The sequence below is a fragment of the Furipterus horrens genome, unplaced genomic scaffold (genome assembly GCF_987537825.1).
Source record: "Furipterus horrens unplaced genomic scaffold, mFurHor1.1.pri manual_scaffold_8, whole genome shotgun sequence".
Classification (NCBI taxonomy): domain Eukaryota; kingdom Metazoa; phylum Chordata; class Mammalia; order Chiroptera; family Furipteridae; genus Furipterus; species Furipterus horrens.
The window spans coordinates 87843408-87863113 of record NW_028327178.1 but is presented as its reverse complement, the minus strand read 5'-3'; the positions used below and the strand labels follow the sequence as shown (position 1 = coordinate 87863113).

The following is a 19706-nucleotide window of genomic DNA, read 5'->3' as shown; positions in this document are numbered from 1 at the left end:
ACCCATGCTGCTCACGCTCATTCCTCCTGCCCAGGTGTGTTCCGGTGCGGCCCGGCCTCAGTCACCGCCATCCGCGAGGGTGATGTGCACCTGGCCCACGATGTCCCCTTTGTGTTTGCGGAAGTCAATGCAGACTATGTCACCTGGCTCTGGAGTGAGGATGAGAACAGGGAACGTGTGTATTCAGACACGAAGAAGATCGGGAGGTGTATCAGCACCAAGGCGGTGGGCAGCGACTCCCGTGTGGACATCACAGGCCTCTATAAGTATCCAGAAGGTAAGGGCAGCATGGTGGCCTCCATCAGCTTCCTCAGATGACCCGTAAGCAGCACAGGGACAATCATGGGTGGCCCAGACCTGACCCTTTCCCATATGTTCTGATGGTGATAGCTTTGTTCAGTACTGTCTCTGCGTTTTGAGCCAAGTGCCTTTAGCCACCTCTTGATGGGAGAAGCTGCAAAGAAAGTATAATGGCCATTTTTAATCTTCCATAGCAGCCTAGACTTGTACTCCTGGCTAACTCAATCACAGACTCTATCACAGGCATCAGGACTTTTAAAAGCACTCAGGCAACTCCACTATGCAGCCAATACAGTGTTAGGCCAAGAAGGGGGAGGAGGAGGGAGGAACCTCCTAGTTAACCCTGTGCTTGTGGAGGACAGATGGTGGCCCCATTACAGTCTGTGCCCTCGGGACTCACTCCTGTGCTGCTCCCCCAGGCACTGCTGATTTCTTGAGACATCTGGCCTCTCTTTCAGCGCATCCCTTCCTGCCTCACTGGCAGTCACACAGCTTCCCTCATCACAAATTTGCCCCTAGGTCCTCAGGGGCTTTACAAGGCTGTGGCTCCCACACTCATCTACACTCTGTGTCCCACTCAAGGGCTGGGTGGGGAACCCTGGCCGGGGAGCCCAGTTGGTTAGAGCAGCGTCACAATACGCCAAGGTTACGGGTTCCATCAACAGTCAGGCACATACAATAAGCAACCAGTGAAGGCATGAATAAGTGGAACAATAAATCAATGTTTATCTCTCTTCCTTCCTCTCTCTAAAAAAAAAAGGCTGGGTGGGGAGAGATGTCTTGATGGGCTGTCTTCCACCTGCCATCTCCCATCAGTTCTCTTCTCCTGGTACAGGTAACACAGCTCAGAAAGCACAACAGGACAAGTAGACCTCCCACAGCAATGGCATGCCAGCTTCCCCTTCCAATATGTAAGAGCTAAAATTATAAATTTTTAAAAGAAAACATAAAAATTAATCTTTGTAAACTTGGGTTAAACAAAGCTGTTTTAGATATATCAAGAAAAGGAAAATTGGACTTCATCAAAATTAAAAATTATCAAGAACGTGAAAAGCCCACAGAATAGGAGAAATATTTGCAAATAGTGTCTCTAGTAAGGGACTTGTATCCAAAAATCTACAAAGAAGTTTTATAACTGAGTAATAAAAAATAAATAATCCATTTTTTTTAATGGGTGAAGGATTTGAATAGATAACTCGACAAGGATGATATACAATTGGCCAATATACACATGAAAAGATGCTCAACATCATTAGTCACTAGGGAAAATGCAAATCAAAACCACAACTGACATATGATATCACACCCACTAGGACTGCTTTAATCAAAAATACATACAAGAAGTGTTGAGGATGTGGAGAAACTGGAACACTCATACATTGCTGGCAGGAATGCACAATCGTGCAACTGCTTTGAAAAACCGTTTGAAAGTTCCTAAAAACATAAAACAAAGAGTTACCATGCAACTCAGTAGACGCACGCCTAGGTATATACCCAAGAGAAATGAAAACAAACACCCACACAAAAACTTGTACACGAACATTCATAGTAACTTTATTCACAAAGCTAGAGTGGAAACAATCCAAATGTCTATCAATGGATAAATAAAATGCGGTATATTCATACAATGGAAGATTATTAAGCATTTAAAAAAAGAATGAAGTACTAATAACATGCTACAAAGTGAATGACCCTTGAAAACATGTTAAGTATAAAAACTAATAACAAAAGACCACGCATTGTGTAACTCCTTTTTATGAAATGTCCAGAATAGATGAATTAGAATTTAGATTAGCAGTTACCTAGGATCAGGGTCCCAATTAGGAGAAATGGGAACTGACTGCTAATGGTTATAGAGTTCCTTTGGGGAGAGGAAATGTTCTAAAATTAGACTGTGGTGATGGGTGCACAACTCTGTAAATATACTAAAAACATTGAATTGTATTCCTTAAGTGGGTGAGTTCTATGTTATGGAACTGTATCTGAATAAAGCTGTTTTTTAAAATCAAGTGGTCAGAAAAGACCTCCCTGAGAAAGTGATAGTAGATTCTTCGGCAGTGAAATGAACCTTTTTTTAAAAGATTTTATTTATTTATTTTTAGAGAGATGGGAAGGGAAGGAGAAAGAAAGAAACATCAATGTGTGGTTGCCTCTTGCACACCAACTGGGGACCTGGCCCAGGCATGTGCCCTGACTGGGAATCCTGGGACTCGAACCTGTGACCGGCCAGAGCTCAACCCACTGAGCCACACCAGCCAGGGTGAAACATTTTTATAGTAAAACATATTATGAATACATTATGAAGTGAAATGCAAAATTCACATACATTTTAATAATAAAACATGAGATGTTAAAAAAACCTTTAGGGCCACATGGTTGCTCAAGCCAAGGTCACACAGTACTGAGGAACCTTGTGGGTAAATATTAGGGAAGGAACCATGTGGGAGACTTCATACCACAATTGGGGAAGTGGAACCATTAGATTTGGATTTTTGAATAATCGGGGTGGGAAAGGGACTGGAGTCAGGGTGCAGTCTACATTCCCAGGAAGAGAAGGAACATTCTTGACCATTGAACTCAGTAACTTGCCTATGGGTCTCTTGTTCCCACTTCACAAATGGAAAAACTGAGATTCAAAGGTGCTAAGTAATAAAAAATAGAATAAAAATCCACAATATCTGATGGCAAACTGACCTGATGATGAGGTTATTTATATGGTGGTCTGATGAAAGATTAGAGATGGGAGAAAAGGGCAGATTCTAGAGATCAATGAGGGTGCTCGGCAGGCCTTGGTGACTGATCAGCTGTGGGTGGTAAGGGTGAGGGAAGAGTCACAGGCACTCCCAGTTTTTGACTTGTACACTGGGTGAATGGAGGAACCCTTCACTGAGTCAATCAGTGGGTGAATATGGAGCCATCTGTTCAATAAGGAACGCTGTTGGGGAGAAGATGGCGTGTTTGGTTGGCTGTTGGGCAGAAGATGGCATGTTTGGTTGGCTGCTGGGCAGCAGATGGCATGTTTGGTTGGCTGCTGGGCAGAAGATGGCGTGTTTGGTTGGCTGCTGGGCAGCAGGTGGCATGTTTGGTTGGCTGTTGGGCAGAAGATGGCATGTTTGGTTGGCTGCTGGGCAGCAGATGGCATGTTTGGTTGGCTGCTGGGCAGCAGGCGGCATGTTTGGTTGGCTGTTGGGCAGAAGATGGCGTGTTTGGTTGGCTGTTGGTAGAAGATGGCATGTTTGGTTGGCTGCTGGGCAGAAGGTGACATATTTGGTTGGATCTGAGGCATCTGTGCGACTTCCTGTGGGTCAGGGGTTGGGGGGAGGCTGTCCGCTGAAGTGTATTTGTCTGGGGGTCAAAAACAGGCCTGTGCTAGCAATAGAGAACATGGAAGATCAGGGGTCCTACACTCACATGTCTTCAGGGCCCTTGCAGATGGCACCCCGTGAGAGCAGCAGGCCAGTGGGTAGAAACCATGGAAAATGAGAGAATACTTTGCTCTCCAGAGAGAGCACTCATTTCTCAGCTCTAGACCCATGCTGCCATGTAGAGCGGGAAGGGAGCATGGTTAAGAACAGGAAATTGGGAGTCAGACTGCTTGGTTTCAAATCCTGCCTCCCTTACACGTTGCTTTACTTCTCTGTGCCTTGGGTTCCTTATCTGTAAAATGCGGATGATAACAGTACCTACCTGGTGGCGGGGAGGGGGATACAGAACCTAGAGCTGCAGTGCCTGGCACAGAGTCCGTCCACGGAAGTGTCAGCTATCGTTATCACAGGAGACTTCAGACCCAGTTGTCAGAAACGCTGCAAATCTGTATTGTTGTGTGAAATGTCCTGGGCCTAAGTCGTTGGCAACTGATTGAACATTTATTTAAATAGCCCCTGAAGCAAACACAATGCATACGGCTGAGGCCTGCACGTGGCTCTTGGGCTGTCCATTTGAGGCCTCCGGCCGCGGTGGTAATTAAAGTGGTGAGGGGGTGGGTGGTGGTTTTGCCTAAGAGTGGGGGAAATGACAAAAGGTGGCCCTGGGTCTCAGAGGTGTGCGCTGCCCTGCAGGGTCCCGGAAAGAGAGGCAGGTGTACAGGAAGGCCCTGCGGAAGCTGTTCGGCGTGGAAGCCTCTGGGAGGAGGTCCCGGGTCCGCAGGGGCGGTGGCCGTGGTCTCTGGAGTGATGATCTCCTAGAGCCCCCCACCAAGCCTAGCATCACCGGCAAGTTCAAGGTGCTGGAGCCGCCCTTGCTGGGCCACGACCTAAAGCTGGCCCTGTGTTTGACCAACCTCATCTCCCAGGCCCAGCGGGTCCGAGTCAACCTAAGCAGTGCCACCATCCTCTACACCCGCCGGCTGGTGGCGGAGATCCTGCGTGAATCCCACACGGTGCGGCTGGAGCCGGAGGAAGGTGAGAAAGCCTCCGCTGGGCGGGACCTGGCCGGCGCAACCCCTTTTCCCGGGGGTTAGGGGCGAGGCTTACTTCCAATAATCCAACAGCCATTCCCAGGAGAGAAGTGGGTATTCCTAGCCTAGCCTTGACGAAGTGCCTCGCGTCTCGTCCGCACTTTCCAAATGGGAAAACTGAGGCTCAGGGCTGGGAGGCTAAAGAATGAGAATAGTAATAAAAGTCCGCAGTCACCTGGTGGCAAAACTGACCTAATGGTGAGATGCTTTATAGTCTCTATCGAATTAGTATGAATATTTAAATGCCAAATAAACACCTGCTGGGAGCATTTCATACTCTATGGAATATACCTTGTGTTACCTTTCTAAAATCCAGGTGTCCTGCATGAGAGGGGTAGATCAGAAAGAGATGTTCCAGGCCCTATCCTGAGAATTCTACATGAATGGAGGTACTACTATCACTAGCTCAATTTCTCAGAAGAGAAACACACCCGGAAAGGTGAACTCGCCAGTTCAAAGTCACGCAATCAGTATGTCTAGTGGCAGGACTCACACCAGTCTGGCCTTAGAGATACACTCCTGACTAAGTGCCCACAACAAGAAAAGCCAGAGCACATTTATTCCGTTGCCTGGCTACAGGCCTTGGAGTGGTGGGTCAGGTCAGCCCACACCAGTTATGCTTAACGTGCCTAATGGTACCTTTGCCTGAAATGCACCTCAGTATTTTGAACCAAAATAGAATAAATTCAACCCTTTTGAAGGTTTTTGCACAATTTTAAGTAACTTTATTTCAACTGCTTAAAAAATATTTCAAGGATTTTTTCATGATCTTTAAACACATTGCATTTCATATATGATTTACTAAATGTATTCCATTTGATTATTCTTTCTCTTTTTCCTACTTTCTTTTTCCCTCCCTCTCTCTTTCTCTTTCTCTCTGCCTTTGCCTGTATGTCCCTATCTCCCTCCCCCTTTGGCTCTTCTCTCTCTATCTCTTCACATACTTTCTGAACTCTAAGGATTCAGTTAAGCAAAGAAGTTGTTCCTCTGGTCCAATTTCTGGAGAGTGAAACTTGTGTATTTTGACAAGGCATGAAAACATGTGAAAGAGGTGTCATTTAATTTCCATAAAATGTAAATTATACTTTATAATGAAATATTAATTAACATACACTTTCTCCTGGCTTTTAGCAATTTTTTTCATATTGAAAGTAATACATACTCATTAACAATTTAGAGCACACAAGAGAAAGATCACCTATGATCCTGCCACCCACATACAAATTAACATATTTTCATTCCAAATTTTTAATGCCTGTTTGCTTTTTGAAAAACACAGTTCTAATTATACTGCAAATACTCATTGGTGCCCTACTCTTTTCAATTTACATTGTAATTTAAAATTTTTATAAGCCTTTCATTAACATCATTTTAATAGATATGTGATCTGTAAATAAATATATGATTACTTATCTTTTCCCTTTTTTTCATAGTTATCAGCTTATTGCTCTAAAAATATAAACACTAAAATAAACATCTTGTGGTGCAGAAAGAAATCCCCTTTTCTCACCTGAATTTTGGATTGTTTTGTCAGACTAGATTCACAAACATGAAATTACTGGGCCAAATGGTATGACTATCAAAGTACAAAATTTATTAAAATTTATCTTTTTTCATTTTTAAAATTTTATTGTTGTTCAACTACAGTTATCCCAATTTTTCCCCCATTGCTCTCCCCTGCCCTGTCCACCCCCTCACTCCCCCTTTCCCATAATGAATCCCCACCCTGTTGTTCATGTCCATGGGTCCTTTATACTTGTTCCTTGATTAGACCCTTCCCCTTCTTTCTCCCGTTATCCCTCTCCCACCTCCCCTCTGGTCCCTGTCAGTTTGTTTCTTATTTCCATATCACTGGTTCTATTTTGCTCATTTGTTTGTTTTTGTTCATTAGGTTCCACTTAAAGGTGAGATCATATGGTGTTTGTCTTTCACTACCTGACTTATTTCACTTAGCATAATACTCTCCAGTTCCAACCACGCTGTCACAAAGAGTAGGAATTCCTTTTTTCTTTTTAATTAGCAGACATTTTTAACAGTTTTACCCCTATACCTCACTCACCACCCCCCATCTTTCCATATTATTAACATCTTGCCTTAGTGTAGTACATTTGTTACAACTGATGAGCTAATGTCCATACATTATTTATAATAAAGTCCATAAGGTTCACTATATTGTACATTCTATGGTTTTGGCAAATGTATAATGACATGAATCCACCACTGGAATATCATACAGAATAGTTTCACTGCCCTGAAATTCCAGGGTGTTTTGTTTTTTTTTTTAATCAATTCACTCCTCCTTCCCTCTCCTCAAAGCCCTGGCAACCACTGATCTCCATAGTTTTGCCTCTTTGAGGACGTCCTATAGTTGGTATCATACAAGACTTTTCAAGTTGGTTTCTTTCACTTAGAAATATGTACTTAAAATTACTGCATTGTTTTTTGTTTTTTTTGTGTGTGTGTGTGAGTGTGGCTTGGTAGCTCATTTCTTTTTAGTGCTGAATAATATTCCACTATATGGATGTACCACACAGTTTACTTATCCATTCACCTACAGAAAGACATCTTGGTTACTTCCAAGTTTTAACAATTATAAAGAAAACTGCTAAAAACAGTTGCGTGCTGGTTTTTGTGTGGACAGTTTTCAGCTCACTTGGGTAAGTAACAAGGAGTGTGATTGCTGGATGGTATAAGAGTATGTGCGAGGTCTTTCCAGAAAAAGTGCAGCTATCGTTAATATAACGAGAACAGTTTACATAACATCAATGTAACCTGGCAGCCAAGGAGAGTGGACTGGAATGCACTTGCCTGAACAATGACAACTTCACTGTACCAGTCAGTGGGGGCAGTAGACACTGTTAAGTGAGCATGTGTACTGTGTGGGCATTGCATTCAAAATGACTGAGCATGTAGAGCAATGAATCTGGATCAAATTTTGAATTAAGCTTGAACATTCCTCCATGGAAACTATTCAGATGATTCAGAAGGCCACAGCTGTGGGCAACTGGTCATTGGCAGCTTCATCACAACAATGCACCTGCTCATGCATCACATCTCATGCAGAGTGTTTTGGCAATACATCAAATCACCCAGGTGACTCAGCCTCACTATAGCCCAGATTTAACTTCTGGCTTTTCTCAAAACTAAGATCCCCTGTGAAAGGGAAGACATTTCAGATAGTCAATGAGATTCAGAAAAATGCAACAGGGCAGCTGATGGCAATTGGGAGAACTATGTGAGGTCCCAAGGTGCCTACTTTGAAGGGGACTGAGGCATCATTGTCCTATGTATAATGTTTCTTGGATCTTGGATCTTCTTCAATAAATGTCTTGTTTTTCATATAACATAGCTGGATACCTTCTGGACAGACTTTGTATAGTTTTCTAAGAAACTGCCTGTTTTTCAAAATGTGTGTACCATTTTGCATTTCTACCAGCAGTAAATGAGAGTTCCTGTTGCTCTACATCCTCTCTAACTTTTGGTGTTGTCAGTATTTTACATTTTTTGTCATTCTAATACATGCAAGCTAGTATCTCATTGTTGTTTTTATTCGTAATTCCTTAATGGTGTAAGATGTTGAGCATCTTTTCATGTGCATCTGTATAGCTTCCTTTGGTGAGGTGTCTGCTCATATCTTTTTAGTTGTGTTGTTTATTTTTTTATTATTGACTTTAAGGATTCTTTGTGTATTTTGGATAGCAGTCCTTTATCAGATGTATCTTTTGCAAATACTTTCTCCCAGTCTGTGGCCTGTCTTCTCATTTTCTTTCCACTGTGTTTTGCAAGGCAGAAGTTTTTTATTTTAATGAAGGACAACTTGTCGATTGTTTCTTTCATGGATTGTGCCTGCGGTGTTGTATCTAAACAGTCACCACTATACCCAAGATCTCTAGGTTTTCTTGTAGGAGTTTTATAGTTTTGCATTTTACATTTAGGCTTATGATCCATTTGAGGTCATTTTTGTAAAGGGTATAAATCTGTGTCTATATTTCTTTATGCTCATTTATTTATTTGTATTTGGATGTCCCATTATTCCAGCATTATCTTTTTTATTGTTTTGTTGTTGTTGTTTTTAATTGTTCTATTATAGTTGTACTATCATTTCTCCATTTATTTCCTTTGCTCCATTGACTATACTTCTATGGCTCCATTTCTGGAATCTCTATTTTGTTCCATGATGCATTAGTCTGTTCTTTCACCAATACTACACTGTTATGATTACTGTAGCTTTTAGTAAGTCTTGAAGTCAGGTAGTATCATTTCTCTAATCGTCTTCTCCTTCAATATTGTGTTGGCTGTTCTGGGTCTTTTGCCTCTCCACGTAAACTCTAGAATCAGTTTTCAATACACATGAAATAACTTACTCGGACTTTGATGGGGTTGCCTTAAATAGAGGTCAAGATGGGAAGAATTGATATCTGGATACTATTGAGTCTTTCTATGCACGAACATGGAATATCTCTCTATTTATTTAGTTCTTTGATTTGTTTCATCAGAGTTTGTTGTTTTCCTCATATGGATCTTGTGCCTGAGTATTTCATTTTGGGTGCTAATGTAAATGGTATTGTGTTTTTAATTTTAAATCTCACTTCATTGCTGGAAAGTGATTGAATTCTGTATATTAATTGCATATCCTGTGATGCTGTAATTACTTATTTGATCTAGGATTTTTTTGTTGTTGTTCTTTCAGATCTTGTACATAGATGATCATGTCATCTGTGAAGAAAGAGTTTTATTCCTTCTTCCTTATCTGTATAACTTTTATTTCCTTTTCTGCCTTATTGCCTTAGCTAAAACATTCAGTACAATGTTAAAAAAAGAGTGATGAGAAGGACCATCCTTGCCTCATTCCCCATCTTCATAGGAAAGCTTTGAGTTTCTCATCATAAGGTATGTTGTTAGCTGTAGGTTTTTTTAAATGCTTCTTATCAAAGTTCTTGGAGAACAGAGAGTGTGAGCCAAGCTCAAGCCCTTTAAGGGCTTTTTCCACAGGTTTAAAACTGAGACACCTTCAGAAGCAGAAAGGAAACAGAAATAAAGAAAGCAGTGGCAAGAGAGCAGTAGAGGATGGTAAAGCCTGGAACAAACTGGAAAGGATATGGTGCAACTAAGTGTGTGTGTGTGTGTGTGTGTGTGTGTGTGTGTATGTATATTTCATAAATAACCCAAATATTACTGACAGTCAGATATGTCTTGTGGTGAACCATACTTACAGGAAGAGAATACATAGGCAGGGTGTTTGTGACTGGTAAAAGAGACAGAGATGGCCAAGACCATAGGAGCTCAGAAGGCAAAGGACACCAGATCACTGTGTGGGGTTATTAGTGAAGGTTTTTCATATCTGGTGGGGCTGATTAGGACTGGGCCTTAATGGGAAGGGAGGATTTGGAGAACTGCAAAGAAATTTGTCTGCTCCCTGGATTGGAAGCTTGAGACATGTCTTTGGCCCTCCTCTTCTCTGTACCTAGCACATAGTATGTGCTCAGTAAACAGTGAGTGACTTCCTGATGAGATGAATAATTGATTAACTGAGAGATTTCCATTTGAAATGACTAGAAAACATTTAAACACATCTCCAGAAGCTCTTGGAGAGATGATATGTTGTCATGGTAGTTGACTGACCTGAATTTGAATCCCACCTCATTGTAGCTCCTTGATTTACTTGCCAGGTGACATTGGAGGAGACATTACTGTCTCTGAGACTTAGGTTTCTTCATCTATGAACTGATAATTATAATGCCTGCCTTGCTTGGTTGTAAGGACCAGAAAGAGTATAACTATGAGTTGAACCTTACCTTCCTCTTTCTGGGTTCTGTTGAAGGACACTGGATCCCCAACTCCCATTTCTGCTTTTCCTTCCAGAGAAAAGGATCCCAATCACAATATCTTACTCTCAATATAAGGAAGACCTGACAGAGGACAAGAAGATCCTGTTGGCTGCTATGTGCCTCATCACCAAAGGAGAGAAGCTCCTGGTAGAAAAGGACATTACCCTGGAGGACTTCATCATCATCAAGGTGACTTCTGTCTGCATCCACCACCCTGTTCCTAGCAGAGCTGAGGGAAGGAATCAGAGGCAGGGCGGGTTGTGCTTTTAGCTCCAGCTTCCACTTTCAAGGGTGGGAGAAGTGGCGGGATGCAGTAGGGGTGGATATAATGATGGAGCTCAGCAACTGGGTATGTAAAAGCAAGGGATAGACATGATTTGCCCCACCCTCTGACCCAGCCAGAACCATCGGTTTTCCTGGAGGAATGGAGAGGAAGAGGGATGACTTATGGGTATTGCCCCTCTAGGTGCTGGGCCCAGCCGTGGTGGGGGTGGCGGTTGTAGTGGAAGTGATGGTGGTCAATCCCCTCTTGGAGAAAGTGGAAGACTGTATGCTGATGGTGGAGGGCAGTGGCCTTCTCCAGGAACAGCTCAGCATCAAGTAAGTGCTAACCTGGGGGTGGTAGAAGTGGGGAGGGGAGCTGCCTTCATTATAAGATGGGCTATAGAGAAGCTGCTGGTAGGAAAGTACAGGAGAGATTCTGGAACCCAAGGAATTAGGCCACTGCCTAGACACATCAGCCTTCATTCATTTATTCATTCCTTCATTCATTTAATCATTAACTTAATTATGTAACTCATCCATTCACTATCACTCGTTTATTCAGATTTTCATTCATTTATCCATTTACTTACTTATTCACTCACTTTTATTCATTTGCTCTCTTTTACTCATTCATTCACTCTTTTTTCCATGTTTTTACTCATTCATTCACTTGTTCACTTATCTGCTTAACTGAGTTTTGACTGGTTCATTCATCCTCTCATTCTTTATTTGATTTGCTCATTCATTTATGCATTCACTCTGTCATTCACACATGTTCCATTCATTTAAACACTCAGTAATTTACTTATTCATTCTCAATGATTCATGTACTCATTTATCCTTGACCATACTGACCTGTGCTCTGAGCAATATATCAACAATTGGAAACACCAAGATGAGAAAATGAAGTTCTTCTTGGAGAAAGGTTCTCAGAGACAGATGGTCTTTTAAATGCAGATACTGTGAGTTATGCAGACAGATGGCTCCCCAAGGTCTGGAGAATCAGAGGCAGCCCTTGAGTGGGGGTGAGGTGGGACCATGGTGAAACCCCAGTAGAGCTGATATTTCATCTTGGACTTAAATGATGAATTGAGAAGCTTTGGGGGTATCAAAAAGGGTGGCAGGCTTCCCAGTCAGAAGTCTCCTTGGCTGGCGTAGTCAGGAAAGGTCTCTGGGAGAAAAGAAACTTGATCTTGGCCTTGAGTCTGTTTGAAATGGGAAGGGCATCCAAGGTGGGAAGAACAGTGCTGAAAAAATCCCTGACAAAAGAAGCATAAGATATGTTCGTGGCACAGGGAGGAGAATAGCCTTGCTGGCTGGGAAGAGTGCGAAGTGGTAGAAGAGAAAATTAAGTTGGCAGCGTATTAATGGAGCATATTAATCTGGAGGCTTAAATGTCAAGCCACAAGGTATGACCTTGATCTTGAGAGTTCTGTAGAGCCATGAACTGACAGGCCAGGCTCAGGAATGAGGGAGAGCTGATAGTCTGCCTTTCTCCTTTCCTCTTTCCCCAGAGTGCCCAGCCTAGAGCCCCAGGGGCGGACCTTGGTCCAGTTCAACATCACCCCCTCCAAGAGTGGCACAAGGCAGCTGCAGGTGGACCTTGTCAGCTCCCACTTCTCAGACATCAAGGGCTTTGTGATCATCCACGTGGCCACAGCCAAGTGATGGGCCATGAGAAGCTGAAAGGAGAGGAGATGGCATCCATTCCTCTCCTGTCCCCCTCTTTGCCCCTGCCATGCTGGAGCCAGGAGGCCTGGGTCCCAGTCCTACTTCAGCTTCTGGCCTACTCTGTGAACTTTGGCAGGTCCCTTTCCCTCTTTGACCTTGGTTTCCCTATCTGTAATATGAGATATTAGACTCAGTAATCCTTAAACTTTTCTACAGTGATGGATTACATAGGGAGCCTTTACCACTTTATCTCCTCACCCTGTTGCTGGAAGGCTGACAGGTAGAACATCAGAGTGACCCCAACCCACCCGACACTGCCACCACCTGTCAGCCAGATCACCATCACCTTGGATGACTCCTCGGCTCTCGTTGCTTTTCTCTCAGCTCCCCAATGCTCTGACCACATGCAGACCCAAGAATCTTCTCCCAGCTCTTACAGAGAACCCAAAAGTTTTCAAGCTGAAATCTAAACATTCCTCAACACTTGCATTTTACATAAAGTGAAGAGCCTTGACCATGAACTTGTGCTTGCCACTTATACCATTTAAGTTTTACTCCCAAGTCATGTTCCTGAAGAGCATTAGATTTGAAGGAATGAGAGATTTTCCCTCAGTGAAGAGCCAGGCCCAGAATCTGAGAGACTACTTCGGCCTGGAAGAAGCTGAAGACAAAGGAGGAGCCATCAAGACTGGATTACATTTGGGTATGCAGTGCCGAATCTGATCTGGTTATGGTCATAAATGGTCTCATACAACAAACGCAGTGTTAATTTTCTTCTTTGGAACCAGAATAGTGTTGACTTTGCAGAACATCCCCAGAAGCTTACACTACGCACAATCACACTCTCAACCTCAAACAGGACAGAGACCCCTGGGATGAGGACCAGAGCAGAGACCCCCCAGGCTCTGAAGATAACCACATCAGACATGAAAATCAGCTCCAAAATTTTCTAGAAAACCAAAGGAATCATAACTAATCATATAACTGAGGAATAGAGTAAAGGAATAAAGTGGAGTCACAATGGTAAAGTACTAAATTATTAAAATTAAGTAGACTGAGGGACGAGGAAGCAATTCTATTATTGTTTTAATTGATTCTGGGAACTTAAAGTTTTGAACTTTCCAGTCCTGCATCAATACCTGGCACACATCAAACCCTCAGATGATCATGTGATTGACCGCAAGAAGAAATTGTCTCACTATCATAGCACTAGACATCTAAAGCTTACCATCTCAGACCAACCCAGTCTAAGAAAACAGGGTTGATTCTTCTCAAGAATGTATTTTTTACTATAAGAACCCTCAGCTTTTTTTCTCCTTCTGAACACTCCGAATGCTCTTGAGTTGCGTTTCCAGTTTGAAAAAACCCTAAGACCCTTGAATAAATCTTTGTTATTTTATTTCTAGTCAAAGCCTCCTGACTCTTTGAGTATGTTTGACCTAATTTAAGTAATCTGAATAACAGCAACAAAGCAGGCTCATCCTGGATGCAACCTCATGTGGGAACAATTTATGCAGTGGGTCTTGGCAAACAGGGGGTTAGGCAAACACATGGATGGTGTTTAACAGATGAGTCTCGTGACCAAGGCTTCAGTGAAGGCATTTCTCTGATGATTCTACACAGCATGGGAACAGCTTAGAGAACTTAATAAGTCAGACCCTTGAGCTGCCTCAGCTCCAGGACTCCCTTTCCAAACCTAGATTTTAGATGCCAATCCTCTATAAGAAGGGCAGCTGGAGGTTCAGAGCAAGGCAGGGTTGAGCAGCAGGAAGGGGCACTGGGGGCTGAAGGCAACAAGAGGTGATCTCCCACTCTTAGTACGAAAGACAGTACTTTCGGCAGGGAGACTATGACAGTCTTCCACGTGGTGGTCGCAGACACTTCATTCTTCCAGCAAGCACCAATTGCCCATCTTCAGCTGTTGCAGGTTGAGTTTCTCGGGAAGCTGACCCTGAGATGGAGTTTAGGGCACAGGATGTTGATTGAGAAGTGGCTTGGGGATCAACCCCAATCTCAGACTAAGTTCTTACCGCAGGCTAAACTCTCATCCCAACCTCAAACTAAGTCCTGACTGCAGACTGAGCTCTCATCCCGGCTTCAGTCTAAGTCCTGAACCAGGTCTGAGCTCTAACCCTGATCTCTGATTGAACCCAGAACCCAGGCTGTGCCCTGTTCCCGAATAGAACCTGATCCTGGTCGGAGCTCTGACCCCACATTGAGCCTTCACCCAGCTTTATTCTGAGTCCAGATCTGGCTCTAGGCCTTGGCTTGCCTTTCTCATCCACATCTAAGCTTCTCACATAAGGGGCCACACAGCCCTCTGGTGTACTTGATGTCACTGGGTAAACACAACCTCTTGTACTAGACCAGGGATCTGAACTCACTTTCCTTTCCCTTTAAGATAGTTGGGCAGAAATATTTGAAAAGTGTGGTGAACCCCTGGATTCTTCAGCTCTGTCATGGTGTGGGAGTCTGCATTCACAGTCCAGTTCTTCAGGAATAATATAAAAGCTGGATCTGACCAGGGCCCTCTCCACCACTCATGTGCATTCATATTTTCCAAGAGCAAAAGGAACTCAGCTACACACCTGCCACCAGAACAGGAGGCGATATCCCACTCATCGTAAAGGATGCTCTTTTCAGCGGGGAGACTCCACATGTCATCAGAGATGGTCTCCCTTTGCCGCAGCCCCAGACTCCTCTTCCTTTCAGCAAATGCCAACTGCCTGTCTTCCTCAAGCTCAGCTGTCACAGGTTGAATTTCCCAGGAATCTGATTCTGAGATGAAGTTCAGTGTGCAGGACATTTATTGAGGAATGGCCTGAGGATCAACACCAGAGGAAGCAGGGGAGGGGAGAGAGGGAGGAATCAAATCATAATGCAGACAATGACAGCCTTGGCCCACCTCATAGGCAGCTCTGGAGCCAAAATGACCCATTGGAGTCATCCCAGATTGAGCTGATATGGCTGGACCTTTCTGTGCTTGCCCCTGTCATTGATTTGCCCCAGAAGGGGAATGACTTTGGGCAAGACAGCTCTCTACAGTGAGACCATCCCTGAAGCTGCTGGCAACTGAGGGTCGTCTGCAGGCAGCACTGCTAGCACTTAGAGCAACAAGACCGCCATTGAAGGACGGTCTGGACAGTGCATCTTCATGTCCACCACCCGGCATTTTGTTCAACCCAAGAACTGAACAGCAATGTGACAACTTCCCTGCGCTCATATTTTGAAAGGTACAAAAAGTAAAATGAGAAATAAAAGTAAACAAATTCATGAATAAATAAGCAGATTAAATGTAGTGACACATACCAAACAATAAAATAAAACTGAATGCCATTCAGCGTGCTGCATATCTGTTAGTTCAACATATTGATAATACTGCTTTGAAGTCTGCTAATCTATCACCTGGCCCCCCTCAGAGATTGAATGTTGACTGCCCTTTTTTTCAAAAGTGAGAATTTTTAATTATTAAATATTATATTTGTTTTAAAGGCTTTAACTATCCATAATCATGATACAATATGTACGTAAAAGAATCCATTGAACATGAGTTAAGAGGTACAATTGTGTTTTGAAATATGCAACCTGAAATATAATTTGATCTAAAAACCCAACTGATGAGTACAATAAAACAGTATGTTTTAATAAGAACCCGATGCAGATTCTTAAATGATTGTTGCATGCATGTTCCTAGTCATGTTAGACTTCTCCTTCACTTTTTTTAAAAAAGATTTTATTTATTTTTTAGAGAGAGGGTAAGGGAGAGAGAAAGAGGAGAGAGGCATCAATATGTGCGATCAGCAGTTGCCTCTCACACACACCCAACCAGCCTGCAACCCCGGCACGTGCTCTGATCGGGAACTGAACCAGTAACCTTTTGGTTCGCAGGCCAGTGCTCAGCCCACCGAGCCACACCAGCCAGGGCTCTCCTTCAGTTTTGATTGGAGTAATGTGTCTTCCCCAACACTGATTCTAATGTCCATCTGAACAGTTTCTTGCTCCAGTGCGGTTAACTGGTTTATCTTCACCGAGGAGCACCATCAGTCATACTGCTGCCTTTTTCTTTCATTTCTTGCTTTACCTTTTCCAGTGCTTCAGTAACCTCAGGACAGCAGTCTGGGCCTTTGAGCCACTCTGCCATTTCCTTGCTGGTGGTGCTCCCTTGCCTCATTCAGCCGAGCTTGAGCTGCATGATATTCTTGAACCAAGTGCTCAAGCTGACGGTTGATGTATTTTTCTTGGCTGTTGATCTTTTCCAGAGTCCTGATAATTTTATTATGAAATTTGTCCAAAAATATGTTGGTCTCCTTTAGAGCAGATTCAACTCCACTTCTGTGCTTGTGCAAAATTTGGTCAACATGGATTCTCCAATCTTTAGTGTCGGTCCTATTAGTGACTTTCAGTTGTGCTAATCCACGTTCCACTCCAGACTCCATTTTGCCACATCTGCTGTGACATCTTGTTGTTTGGCAGACTTGTTCATATCCAAGCAATAGGCCTGGACTTGTAAAACTTTGTGACAAATAGTTTTCTTCATTGTCTGTCTCTCCTTCCTCAGATTCTTCATCCACTTTATTTAACATTAATTCTGCATCATCTTCTGGAACAGTTTTTTCTTCTAACTTTTCTGTTGGTTAGAGTAGGTAGTAAACCAAGGCAAGAAGGAGGGGGGAGACATGTGTCGCCTGTTGACTCCGCAGTCCTGAGCCTAGTCTGGTAAGATTGCCAGGGGTTCCGGACATCACAAGCAGGGATAGTGCAGGAGGAGGGGAGTCCTTGAGACTGCGCTGTATATTATCCCCCAGGTTTAAAGGGAAGAAGGAAGGGGAACCTAGGAGTGGACTAAAGTGTGTAACTCCTGAACCCTACTGGTCAGTGCATTCTGATTAGCTAAACATCCACTTGTATTGAACAAACTTATTAACAAACTTACTAATAAACTTACTAACAACTTTATTTCCTCTATATGTGGGGCATTCAGACTAGCTGGGTGCCTATTTGAAGTTTCGTGCTCATATGTATTTTATAAATAAACTTGCTATCTCATTTCCACTATACATGTTGTCTTTTGCTTGAATTCGTCTCTTGCGAGCAAGGCAAGAACCGAGGAACAAGCTCGGTTGTGGGGGATGGAGGACCATCCCCTGACTTGGATTTCTCCCCAGTAATACTTCCACTGGGTATGTTGGTCTTTTCCAGGTGAAACTAATATATTTTAATGCCTCTTCAGCTGAAGTCAAGATCATGGCATACATGCCCTCCATAACCCAGATTTAATTTTGAAGGAGGAAAATCTGCGATTCTCCCAGAATGTTCAAAGCTCAGTTAATATGTTATATATTGCTGCATTGGGGTCATCAAATCCCTGAAGCTGCTCAAACGGGCGTTCTGCTTTGATAATCAGCCAGCTAGCAAAAGTACAAAACGGGTAGAACTGTTCACCAGGGTTGCTAGGCAGTGCAAGATAATGTCTGGATGGGGGCTTCAGGTTGTTCTTCCGGAGGAGTTCCTCCTCGTAGTGGAGCAATTCCAGCTTCTCCAGCAGGTCCTCCATCACCACAAACATGTGCTAAGCTGTGCTGGGCTCTGCTCCATGACCACCTCCCCAGCCCCTTTGCCACAAGACCAAGACACCCCATCCTCCAAACCCAAAGGTGTGACCACTGCGCAGCGGTCGCTGCAGAACAAACAGGAAGAGCCCAGCGTGGGCTCCCGCCCACAGATTTTGGCAGCCTGCACTGCTGCAGCCAAGACTGCTGCCACCGGTGACCAGGCAACCCGTCACCAGGGAAACTGACTGCTTTCTTTCTGGTTTGTGTGTATGTATGTGTGTTCCATTTTATGTTGAAGACTGAACATTTTACATCATATATCCTTGCAACTCTGAATTCTAATCCCCTCAGGAGGAGCAGTTTTTATTGCTGTTTATTTGTTACTCTGTTTATGTCCTGGATTTGTTACTCTGTTTGCCTGAATTCATTCTATGGAGTCTGTTTCCCTGGCATCCTTGTGGTATCTGCTTAGAGGGGTTTGTTTGTTTGATCATGTTTTGATTCTTGTTTTTAATTTTAAGCCTGATTTCCTAGAGGTCACCCGTGGGTTAGCATGTGATTAGTCAGAGTTAGTGCTTAAATGCCTTGAGACATTAAGGCTTCCATCATTTGCTGATGGATCTGTGGATAGTTAAGAAAATGCATTGAAAGTTCAGGCAATTTACAAGTGGGATCCATCTTTTATGTTCTGTATTTACAAGGCCTCATGTTCGGCCAGAGAAAAGTAGCAGGCCCTCCTTAGGTGTTCTCAGCCTTGGGCATAGGTTTCTGCTCAAATTGCCCTTTATCAGTAGGGCCTTTTCTGACCGCTCTAATTAAGTAGCACTCACAGCACTTTGCATCTCCCTCCTCCTGATTTTCTTTTCTCTATAACAATTATTAACATAATTTATTATTTGTTACCCATCTCCCCCTCCTAGAATGTGAGCTCATCAAATACAGAGAATTCTGTTTTGTATACTCTCGTATACCCAGCAAAGTGGAATAAAACAGTTCCTGGTACATAGTATAATTCAATAAATACTTATTGAATGAATAAAGAAAGAAAAGGAAAACTCTAGCCAGAGTCTCATCACCTAGTCACTGCCACAGTTAACATGTTCATAAATTTCCTTTTTGATTTTCACCACTCCCAAGGAAACCATTATGCCAAATTGTAAAAGTAGTTTTTGTGCTTTATGTAAGTGGAATTGCACTGTATGTACTTTGTGTCTGGTCTTTGACTCTGTCACTTGACATTCTGTAGAGAAGATTCATCCCCACTGCTTTGTGTTACTGCGCATCTTTCATACTGTCTGATGTCCAGGGTTCCCGTGTAGATATACTCCTCATCCACTTTCCCGTTGATGGATATTTGGGTAGTCTCCAGTTTGGAGCTATTCTGAGTCAGATTGCTGTACACATTCTTATACATGTCCGTTCCTGAACACAGGTCAGCACTTCTGTTAGGCATGTATCTAGAAGTGGAACTGCTGGATCATAGGATGCGCTTATGCTCAGCGTTACCAACCAGCCTCCCCACCCCGCACTCCCAGGGACATTCTCTTTCATTCATGTCAGCTAACAACCCCTGACATACATGAAGTGCCGGTACTGTGCATGACCCTCAGTATGAGGCATTCTGGAAACGGGCAT

The 19706-nt window shown here is 43.2% G+C and overlaps 1 protein-coding gene and 1 pseudogene across 1 annotated transcript in view; one reads left to right on the top strand and one right to left on the bottom strand.

Moving 5' to 3' along the window:
- Positions 1–13924, top strand: part of TGM6 (transglutaminase 6) — a 29881-nt gene extending 15957 nt beyond the window's left edge. The window contains exons 9-13 of the mRNA XM_090285237.1: positions 35–277; positions 4359–4700; positions 10619–10773; positions 11051–11184; positions 12363–13924. Of these exons, the coding sequence (XP_090141363.1) occupies positions 35–277; positions 4359–4700; positions 10619–10773; positions 11051–11184; positions 12363–12516 (1028 nt within the window). The 3' untranslated portion in view covers positions 12517–13924. The remainder of the gene's footprint in view (positions 1–34; positions 278–4358; positions 4701–10618; positions 10774–11050; positions 11185–12362) is intronic.
- Positions 13925–16160: 2236 nt separating this feature from the next.
- LOC150003333 (intraflagellar transport protein 57 homolog) lies at positions 16161–19485 on the bottom strand (annotated as a pseudogene).
- Positions 19486–19706: the final 221 nt, after the last annotated feature.